We start from the raw sequence: 11,613 nt of genomic DNA on the forward strand, positions 1-11,613 counted from the left end.
CCTGGTAGGGGCCTGGCATTCTGGGTAGGTGGGTCGGTCACCTGGCTAAGTTCCCCCGCCCAGCAGGATCACCTTAAATTAAGCCTTGCTGAACCTATAGGAGGGGTCATATTGCCACCGAATGACATACTGTATTTTTCCTACCAAGAATTGCCAGCCCCTAGCACAGTCCTTCCAGAGCCACCATAGGGTTCTCTTGGGTCTGCTCCTCTTTCAGAAAACTGTAACTTTCTCTTCTCTTACGCTTCTTCCTAGATATGCCTTCTCTGGTACATTTTCTTTTCTTTTTCTTTTTCTCTAAACCCTCAGCCCACCACGTGGCTGCTTGTCTGCCAAGTGGCTGACTTCCAAGCCAGCTTTAGAAAACCATGGCTCTTTCTCTCCCCGCCCCCCCCCCCATCTTCTCACCTTACACCTTCACCTCGCGGGTGGGGAGCCGCTGCTGAGATTTAGAGCTGCCTTCTTGGGGTTTTTCTAATGTGTCCTCAAGTGACTGCTTGAATTCATTCTTAGATTCTTTTATTATGAAGACCAGGGATCCTGGGGGGACCCAGATTTCTGCGGTCAGCGTGGTGACTCTTTGGAGACTACCCCTCCTTTACAGTAACAGTACTGGGAAGGGAAGCATCAGCTGGGTACAGGAGGGCAGGAGCCAGAGCTGCTGCACGGCCTGGTGCTTGGGGTTCTGAGGGCAGCTGCACAGATCCGGGGCTTCCCACCAGCACCGTGGTGACTCAGTGGCAGGTTTTATTCTTCTTGGCGGCACAGCGGTGCACACTCATTTTGTTTCCTTTTTTGTGACACTCCACTTGGTCTGGGGATGGGGGGCAGTGTTGAGTCTATTTTCCTCCTTTGCGGTCCATCCCTGAGAACTCATGGCTGTCAGTGATTTTTGTTTTGTTTTGTGACCAAATATCAAAAGACAGTTTCATGCCTCAGGATTTCATGTTTAGAAAGAGGTTAGAACTCACATCGTGATCTGTGTTCCCCAGTGACTGTTGGTAACCCTAGTGGTTGTGAGAGGGAGGAGCAGTCTGTGCTGTCGTTTTCCACTCTGAAGAGGAAAACGGGCTTTGGATTCTTCCTTTCCTGCTGGAAATAAAACCTCTAAGTAACGCTTGTACCTGGGGGCTGATGGCAGGGGTGGGATCGTGTTTCTCTTATGGGTTGTACGTCATTACACTGCTGTGACTTTAAAAACCTGGATAGAGGGCTGGAGAGATGGCCTGGGGGTTCACAGTGCTTCCTGCCCTTGCAGCGGACCGAGTTCACTTTCCAGGCTCCCAACTGTCTGTAACGCCAGTTCTAGGGGTTCCAACGCACACAGCCCCCCCCCCCCCCGAGTTCACTTTCCAGGCTCCCGACTGTCTGCAACGCCAGTTCTAGGGGTTCCAACGCACAAAGCCCCCCCCCCAGGAATTTGCCCATAAATTCATGAAGGCACACACATATGCATGAATTTAAAAATAAATACAAAGGAACGTGTAAATCAGGCTGAAGTGCCTGCTTGCTTAGCTAAGAGTAATTTATTTGTTTATTGAAGGACTAGGGACAAGGCTCAGACTATGTGTGTTTCATTTCCTGTCCACTGAACAAAAGTAAAACATAACTAATAAGTTTAGTATTTGATTAAAATAAAACATTTGGTTCATAACCTCCAGATTAAGCTGGGTGGTGGTATTGGACACCTTTAATCTCAGCACTGAGGCAGAGGCAGGCAGGATCTTTGAGTTCAAGGCCAGTCTGGTCTAGGTCCAGGACAGCCAGAGCTCTGCAGGGAAGTCCTACCACAAAAACAGACTCTAAATTAAAGAACAATGAAATATGTTATTTTGATGCCTTGGAACCAAGATACCTAGTATCTAAAAAAGACTTATATCATTATTTTACTAATTCTTACTATGTTTTTCATGTAATATATTTTGATATTCTCATTGTGCTCGTTCTCCTTCCCCAGCTTTTCCCAGATTGTCTGCTATTTTAATGTGTGTCCGTCTGTCTGTGTGTATGTGCCTCTGGAGGCCAGAAGTGGGCATTGGGTCACCTGGAGGTCCAGGCAGTTGAGAGCCACCGTGTGGGTGCTGAAAACCGATCCCAGGTCCTCTGGAAGAGCAGCCAGTGCTCTAACCACTGAGCCATTTCTCCAGCCCTGACATTCATCATCTAACCTGTCAGCGAATGTCTGTTGACATCCTTGTGTTTGGAGCCAAAGGAGTCAACCGCATGGAAAACTGTCTTCTAGAGAAGTATTCCTCGTGAAGCATGCTTTCTGCTTACAGAATGAATCATGAAAATCCACATGTATTTTATAGAAAATAGGAAATATTTAATGTATATAAATTTATCTGCCTTGGCAATTATTTACAACTGATGATTGATACCAACAATTGAGGTAAAAATATACATGAGGTATAAATATACTATTTAAATGCAAATATTTTATTTCCATCGGCAAGATAACAATGAATAAAATACTGTGGTGTTTGACAAACAAGCTTGATGCATCATTTTTCTCCCCTCCCTTTTCCTTTATTTTAAAGAGGCGCTTTGTGGTTAGCAGAGGTGATGTGATTAGCATGTGTATAAAATTCAAAAGTCAGGTTAGCTGGAAGAGAGAGGGGGTGAGAAATACAATCATATCATTTTATTCAGTTTTAAGCATTCCTTGGGTCCTTGTTTCTCAAAATGTGTCACTGAGACAGCAGCCTGCATCCCATGGGCTCATTAGGAATACAGAATGTCAGGCCCACCCAGACTGCCTGGATCCCAGCATTTTAACAAGGTCTTAGGTGGTTCCCAGTGCTTGCTAAGTAAAGATACTCCTTGGGAAACAATGTCATTCATCCCGGGGTGCCCATTCTGCTTTCAAATGCATAGTACCCATCGCTGGAGCAGGATCAGTGTTGAGCCGGACTCAGCTCCACTGATGATCTTGCCAATACATAAAAAGCCATCCCGCATGACATGATGATGTAATGGCAGAAGTGAATTGGTCCAATCCACAGAGCACTGCCCAGACAGTGGGTGACCTGTGGTCTGACTGACACTTTGCCAGGTAGACATGAGAATGCAAAATCCCTGCCCTGATTTTCCTTGTGCCACACCAAACCTACAGAAAACATCTTTACTCCTCCCAGTCAAACGATTGCACACCACAGATAACAGAAAACATCGCTTTACTGTATGTCATACAACAACCCTGAAAGCACAGATTTGTTTTCGCTTTTCTTCCAACACCAGCTGCTGAATTAGGATATCAATCTCTGCCCAGACAGCTTAAGAAAATTTCTCCTGGAAGGCAGACATAATAAGTTATCTCTCTATAGACGCTGCATTACAATAAAAATAGCAAATCCATTCTCGCGTGGTTCAGGAACACCAGTCTGTTCGGTCTGTACAATAATAAATAAGGTCGGGGTCAAACGCACGGGCGCTGGTGCTGGATAATGAGAAAACATGGGATTGATACATCCGCTTGTAATTTGTACAAATAACGAATGATACAGATTTGGTCTTCCGTTAGTTTAAAACCCTGTCTTCTAGATTGCAAGATTTTTAATAGATTACATTTTTAAGAGCATCATCTATAGGATACTATGAATTCCCTGAAGCTCTGTTGACCCTGGACACTTGATGGACCATCATCTCTCTGTCTGGTGTCCAGAGTCAAGGTCAGTGCAAGAACAAGTTGAATAACTGTGACCATGTAGGCCACTGGTCAAATAGGTCACTAAACAGCATTATGAGAATCATCTGAGTCTCCAGAGGCCATGGGGCTCCCTTTGGCTTTGTGGACAGGCTCTGCTGTTCGCCCCTATGGAGGGGGTGGTGGTACCAGTTCTGTTTCAGTCCCTGGTGCCAACTCTAACGGTCACCTGACATCTCACACAAACTTCACAGAGTGGGCCCAGAGGGCAATGCAAAAATCTAGCCTTGGATTTGGCAACAAACTCTTACCTGCTGCTTTGTGTTAAGGAGAAGCAAATATTTTGCTCAATTTATCTCAACACCCCACTCCAGTTTTTAAACATCAGAAATAAGAGGCCAGCGCGTGGAAGAAGCTTATAATGCTATTGTTCTTTGGCTAGCTAATCTTTGGGTAAGCATGGGCAGACGACAGAGGACACGTTTCACGCTTTGGTTATTGGCAGCAGGTTCTGTTCAGCTGGCAGGACAGTAGGGACACGGGGTCTCCAGCAACCTGGGAAGTGCCGTGTGAGGAGACTCACAGAGTCAGACACTTAATTATATATAAAGCCAGTATTTTACATATATACAGCAAAGGGAAATATACACACATATACAAATGCTACAGTACACTTATTTACAGCTAAAACACGCTTCTTAGAAGCCTTTAAATAGCAAATTAGGCAACATGTAAGGAATAACCCATTTAATTTTAAGCAACATAGATAAATATCCAAGACATTATATTAGTAGGGATTAGCTATCTCCAGGCAGTTAGGAATATGGTCCATGGCCACCGGTTCCCACGGGACAGTGCACTCCTCACACCATGAGCGTTCGTTCATTCCTCTTCGTGTTCCCTGAGTTTGACGTCACACTGGGGAGAGCTCAGATTTTTGTCTCTGGACCATCAGCAATGAGGGGCTGGAAGGAGTTTCTAATTCTGGCCACTTCAGCGGCGCAGAGGTGTCCAAAGCCTTTGCTGTACCATTCTGGGGAGTGACCCCTGTGGGGAGAGAGCAGAAGGAAATGGGAAACTTGCCAGGGGGCAGGGCTGCCCTCAGGCTTGGGTCATCAGTACTCCGGGAATAGCTCTGCAGCCCCAGGGGCCTGAGGACCTCAGTCCACCACTCAGTATTTTGTCACCAAGCACTGTCTTTATAGTTCATCAGGTTCGTCAGAATGGTACCAACTTCTCGAAGGGAACAGGAAGACTCACTTTTAATCTAGAATTCACCAAAAAACAAGCCGGGCAGTGGTAGTGCATGCCTTTAACCCCAGTACTCAATCAAGGCAGAGACAGGTGGATCTCTGTGAGTTCAAGTCCAGCCTGGTCTACAGTGCGAGTTCCAAGACAGCCAGAGCTACACAGTGAAACTGTCTCAAAAAAACAAAACAAAACAAAACAAAACAAACCCAAACCACAAAACCCCACTGATTTTCTACCTAAGCACAGAATTCAGTGTTAGTATCTTGAATGACTTGAAGTGTTCAGTTCAAACTAGGAACAGTGGAGGGAACAGGCATAAAAGAAACATGAGAAGAAGTCTCAGTCAATCAAGAGTCTGCTGTGGGAACCTGAGGCCCCTCAGTTGTCCTCCTCAACACTTATGAAAAAGGCGGAATGTGGCAGAAACAGTTTCTTGAGGCTCGGTGGTCAGCCAGTCTAGCCAACTAGTGAGCACCAAGTTCAGTGAGAGACGAGGTCTCCCTCCACTCCAGGTGCCCAGAGGGAGCAGTTAAGGAAGACACCTAGAATTGACCTCTGCTTGACCATGTGTGTCCACATAGGCACATGTGCATATGAACATGTACACATGCATACATTACATACACATGAATAAAAATAAATTAAAAAAAACAGAAATAGTAGAATTCAAATTTACTGAGCCTAAGTTACTTGCGTGTTCTGTATGTGTCCTCAAAATCTAAAGTAAGGATGCTACCAGGTGATCTAATGACCCTGCTCCTGAGTACATATCCAGAGAAAATGCAGCCAGCATCTCCACATTCATGCTCATTGCAGAATTACTCATAAGGGCTGAGATGTGGAATTAACCAAAGTGTTCAGCACTAGGTGGGTAGATAAAGCAAACGTAGCATATACATGCATACATGCACACATATGTCCATCTGTCTGTCTGTCTGCCGGTCTTTCCATCCATCTGTCTGTCTCTATGTACCTGATGATTTTTAGTCTTAAAAAGGGAGATGCTGTCATTTTGGCCACAGTGACAAAGGTGATGAATGTCACTATGTTTAATATAATAAGCTAAGTGTAGAAGGCTCAGAACCGCATGCTCTCACTTCTACGTGGAGTCTAAAAAGATGGAACTCACTGGATCAGAGGGAAAAATGGTGCTGACCGGAGACTATGAGACTGTAAGGCTTGGGGTTGGGGAGGTAAATGTTGATCCCATGATGCAACGTTTCAGTTGGACTGTGGGTTCTAAGCAATTGATGACTGTGGTTACTTTTCTCATTAAGCATTTAAAGATCTGTGTGCCCATGTGCTGCAATCAGCGCACGGTAGGGATGCCTCCAGTTCTTTGGCCACTGACTAAGTTTGCCCATTGGGACTTGTGTGCCCCTCCCGTCGTTCTAAAATGCATTGGAGGCGGCTTGAACGAATAGTTATGTCACTGTGCCAGCGAAGCTGCAGAAGTGGTTTTCACTATAGCACTTGGTTCCCTGACACTAATGCCCCTCGTTCCACCCCATTCCACACGGGTGACTCTAGGGGGGAACAGAATGTCCTTGATCATTGCTGGATATTTTCATAGCTTGACTTGGTGGTTCTGCCGTGTAGGCATATGTCAAGCCATCCTTGTGTATGCCACAGACACCACCCCATTACATGTTTATGGAAAGAAACAATGAATTAGAAAAAAATGAAAACAAAGAGGAGCAAATTCTAAAGGCCAAATGTCAGCGTTTTAGGAAATGGGAAGGCGAGAGATGAGGGTGTGTGGTCCTTTGGAAGCTGGTTCATGGTGGTGAGGAAACGGACTAGCGGAGGAAGGCATCAGAATGACAAGCAGGGTTTGGGTGCACACACCCTGTGAGCTGAGGCTCATGGGAACTGCCAACAGCCAGTGTGGCCACTTACTTCAAGTCTATCCTGCAGATGTGGGTCAGTCTGGACTTGCCGGAACCACATGGCTCTATCAGGTACTGAGAGTCCATCACCACCGCCCGCACGCCGCCCATCAGCTGGGCTTCTTCATGCTCCACAGACAGGGATACCAGGGTGCACATTCCTTTGGGCAAGTCAGTCTTCCAGGTCCTGGAATCAAACAAGCCATGCCTCAGAGCGATGAGAAGAGAAACGGGAGACGCCCAAGCACACAGCTAAACTCACACTTAAATCCTCCTGCCCTAAACCCGGGCTCTACAGCTCCAGTATGAGGTACTTGGGTCAAGCTAATGGTCTCTGTGAGCTTGTATGAAGTTTACAAAGTGCGGTTCAAAGCACAGATATCAGCCTCCTACTTAGAGGGTGGAAGCTCCCGGACCTGGGTTTGGAACCCCAAACTGAGTATCCACCCTCTACCCATCATCAAAAGTCTACCATTTAGAATTAGCACTCACTCAATTGTTCTATGTGTTGGACCTGACAAGCCATGAGGGCATGAAGATGCTTACAGCCCAGGGGGAGAGACAAGCAAGTCCAAGAAGAACCCTGCAGACGGTGAAGGGGGTGCAGTGTGCTTCTGTGCAGAGCTGGGGCCAGAGGACGGGGCAGAGGAGATAAGTAAGTTTGACCCAGGAGAGTACAAAGAGGGTCTGAGGGGAGAACTGAGTTGGCAAAAGAGCATAAGCGTAGGGAACTGAGTTCAATCCCCGGCACTGACATCAAAAGTCAGGCATGATGGTGACTACAGACTGGCACCCAACGTGGCCAATTAAAGCCACTTAAAAACCTGAGAGAGCTTAATTTTAAACACAGAAAAAACAGAGTTTAACACAGCTTTTTGCTGTTTGCTGGCGGCTTGCCGCAAGGAAATTTTCCTGACTCAGCAGCAGGAAAAAAAAAACTGGCACTTTTAAAATGCCGGCTTTCTGGGCTGTGCCGCCAGCGTGACTTCTGTCTTTTGCAGGAGACGGAGCATTTAGATGGGGACTGTGAGTAAAATGCTACTGCTTGCTTGATGGCAATGTGGACTCGCTGTGTGCCTGGAACTGCACACGGCTCCAAATGGCTCTGAGGCAGGGGTGGCTCCACTGCCATGCTGAGCTGTGCTGATCTCAGGCAGGAACTATCATAATTATCATAACAGCAGCGCAGTTAAGGTTTAGACTGGGCAGGAAACAGGCGGTACCATATTACCCCTACATGGCACAAGCTAAAGTTTTTAAGAAGCGCTCAGCATTTTAAGAAGTGCTCCTGGATAGTAAAGAATTACAGATTCACAATAGGACAGATTCAGACATAAAAGACCTCTAAATGGGTCATGGTGTTAGATAAAGTACGTAGGCTTGGAATAGAGAAGAAAAAGAGTATAGAGAGTCATAACATAAAATTAATGCTTTAAAAAAGGGTAAAGTCTTTAAAGAGACAGAGTTCAGATAGTCATAGATTAAAAAAATAAAAAAATAAGCCACATAAAAATGGAAAATTCACAGAGAGTCTGGATTATGCATATTATTGTGTTTTCTTTAAATTTTTTGACTGTGAAGGAGCTAAGTACAGAGAGACGCTTCACTGTGTGGGCTGCTAAGCCAAACCAGCATATATATTATAAAGGGATCTTGACTTCAAAATTTGGGTCTAAGGATATGATGCTTTAGGAAAGAGGTTCTTCTTTTGTTTTCATAGAGGATGAAACCCTGTGGATTGCTTCTAGACCAATATGGTATGATAGACCATACCCTCCTGAAAGGTTGCCGTGAACACCTTCAGAAAATTACTTCACTCAACTGCTGACTGTGATGAACCTAGCATACAGGATACACCATGAAAGACCTGATTAACAGTGCCCCCATACAGCACAAAGAAGTTTGGAGAGAAATAACTATGCCCAAGTGGGCTGGTATTTTAAAGGCTATTGACTGAAGGAGCAGAAGGAGCTCCCGCAGCAATGGTGCACACTTGGAGTCTCATCACTGAGAAGGTGGAGGCAAGATGTTCCCTAGAGCTGTCCGGCCAGTCAGCTTAGCCTACTAGCCTCAGGTCCCAAAGAGAGACTCTGCCTCAAAGATAATGAAGTAGATGGCTCCTGAGGAACAATACCCAAGACTGACCTCTGGCCTAGGCACACATGAGCAGGCATGTGCACACACACACACACACAAAACACATTCTCTCACACATGTGCACACACCCTCTCCCATGCATACTCTCACACATACACTTCCTCTCTCACACATACTCAAGCACATATACGCACTTTCTCTCTCTCTCACACACACACACTTTCACACACACACACACACACACACACACACACACACACACACACTTTCACACACTCACACCCAGAAGTCTAAACTCTGAGAGGAGACCATGATCAGCCTGCTGTTGCCCGGTACGGGCATCCTCAGAGTCAGAAGCTGTGATTGGCATAAGGGGTGATGGGATGATCTACAGTAAGTAGCAGGCTGGTGGAGTCACTGGAGACAGAAGGAGAAGCGTTCTGTGCAGGGACTCCCCCATCTGCACACCTCCAGTCCTGGACAGCTCGCTTTCTGCTCGTGAATTGCAGGGTCCCATTTTAATGCCACAAGATGAGGGATGCCCTAATAACTGGCAGAGGCCACCGCAGCTAATGGTCTACGTTCTCTATCAGGACAAGGTTGCTGGGATACACACAGATGGTTAGGAGAAACGCACACTTCAGAATTAAGGTCTCAAGGATCCAAACCAAATGCACAAAGGGCCCATTTGGTTTGGTTTGCCCTCAGAGCTCACTTCAGAAGGCAACTATTTCAAATATGCATTTGGGGATTTCACTAGAGAATCCACTTATACTGCTGGTTACCCCAAAGAAGAAATTGTTTACTCGTGTTTTTTAATAAAAAGGATATATTGTTCTAATTACATTTTGTTCGTGGTCTTAAGTCTTCCCCGACCCCTGCTCTTGTTGGTGAAATAGTGCATTTCTGCTGTGCAAGCTTCCTGTGATTGGATGAGCATCCCACTCCAAGGCCAAGGGGCAGGGTTCTGGGACTAACCCCTAAACCCACCAGAAACAATATTTCCACGGCAGACACAGGGCTCAGGAGGCTTTGCCAGGACTGAATTTTAATAGAAAGCCCAGTGTCTCTGCACACTGGGACTTTTGGGGCTGAGCAGGAACTGCCATGCATGGCAATTAATTGTGAATGTGTGAGGTCACACACATACTCCCATCTTCAAGTTCTCCAAAATGAAAACCTGTTTTCCCCAGGGAGAAAGACAAAACCAGGAGAAAGGCCAATTGGCTTTGATTTGCATAATTTGGCAGACAAACCCGACGAACTGCATCTCTTCTGGGGCCTCTGTTCTGAGGATGTGATATTCATGGCCCAATAAACTGTGTGTACCACAGGAGAGGGGCCATCAGAGAGCCTGGGCAGAGCTGTAAATTGGGTGAAGATGCCGGAAGTCAGAGAGGAGCTTAGAGCCCTAAAGCAGGCTGGGAGGACTGGGGGAAGTGCTTCCATCGGTAGCTCTCATCTTGCCTTGGGAGCAGGACCTCATATGCCACGGAGTCAGGCTTACCTGAGAACCACGAAGTCTCTGGAGGGATGCGGGGCCATGCTGTTCAGCACATACTGGTAGATCTCGGTTTGCCTGTCCAAAGTTTCCACAACTTTCCACTGCACGAAGTCCTCATCCCACAGGTGGCGTTCTCTGAGCACACGATTCAACACCACAGACGGCGGTGCCTCCACCTCCACAGAGGCCTTCCACAGCTTCAGCGGGTTCCCGTCCCCCACCTTGGCAAAGACACGGGCAAGGGCTGAAGAGATCACTAGGGGCCACCCAGACCTACCCTTATACGGCTGTGCGGGGCCTTCTAAACCATCGCTGGTTATCTAAAGTGAGCCGGTCATGCTGCACCCGGAGTTAAAATGCAAATACTTCAGTCCTCAGGCCGCTGAGGAGACGGATGGTAATCAAAACAGCCACCACCACAAACACGCTCAAGTGGCGTGAGCCAGACATGTTCTAATCCATTTGACTTCTACGAATGTAGCCCTTCTCTGACAGGCATTCTTAGAATGCTCCTCTTTGCAAGGAAAAAATGCTGGGCAGCACAGAAAGGGGCAGAGACCGACTGGGATCCAGCAGACCTCTGTACAGGCTGGGCTCTTGTGAAAGTACTGTTGGTGGCCTTCGACTAGGGCGGCGCCTGGGCCTTCGTCGTTCGCGCAGGCACCGAGTCCCATGGTGACACACACTTTCTGCAGCGGAAGCGAATCTTACCTTTTTGAAAGCAAGGTCTGTGTTGTCAGGGCTGGAGCATGTGACCCACCCTTTGAATTTCTCCCTAGCGTCTTTCTGGAGGCCTTGGACAAGATGCTCCAGGTACGTGTGGAAAGTTGCCCCGCTCTCTGCCAGCTGCGTTCCCAAGTCTTCCAGGCTGGGTGCGTGGATCTCAGCCTCCAGGTAGGAGCTACGGGACTGGACCACCATCTCATGGGGAACCTGAGCCAGGGCATGCACGAAAGAGCAAAGCAGAGAGCTAAAGAGATTCTGAGGCTGACAGAGTCAGGCCTCTCCAGTAAGGGCGAGCATGGGCTGGGCCATCTAAGACCAGGGTCGAAGACTAAGATGGACCTTCTTAAAGTCCAGGAACACAAATAGGATTTGTGAGCTGATGTTTATCATCCCAAACACTGGGAAGCCTTCCCGATCACGTGTTCCACTTTGCTTTTTATTCCGTTTGGCAAGAGTGGGCTCAGACAGCGTCACTCACTCACGCACACACACTGACACAT

General features: G+C 47.0%; 1 protein-coding gene across 12 annotated transcripts in view; it reads right to left on the reverse strand.

Annotated features, from left to right (window-relative positions):
* Window positions 1–2,302: 2,302 nt before the first annotated feature.
* The window catches only part of Stard13 (StAR related lipid transfer domain containing 13), a 388,106-nt gene continuing 378,795 nt past the window's right edge, over window positions 2,303–11,613 (reverse strand). For all 12 annotated transcript variants that reach the window (XM_085685254.2, XM_085685251.2, XM_085685253.2 and 9 more), the window contains 4 exons: window positions 11,099–11,320; window positions 10,391–10,608; window positions 6,797–6,973; window positions 2,303–4,693 (listed from right to left, as the gene is read on the reverse strand). In XM_085685254.2, the coding sequence (XP_085541380.2) occupies window positions 4,576–4,693; window positions 6,797–6,973; window positions 10,391–10,608; window positions 11,099–11,320 (735 nt within the window). In that variant the 3' untranslated portion in view covers window positions 2,303–4,575. The remainder of the gene's footprint in view (window positions 4,694–6,796; window positions 6,974–10,390; window positions 10,609–11,098; window positions 11,321–11,613) is intronic.

Source organism: Myodes glareolus, chromosome 2 (genome assembly GCF_982192425.1).
Source record: "Myodes glareolus chromosome 2, mMyoGla1.1, whole genome shotgun sequence".
Classification (NCBI taxonomy): Eukaryota; Metazoa; Chordata; class Mammalia; order Rodentia; family Cricetidae; genus Myodes; species Myodes glareolus.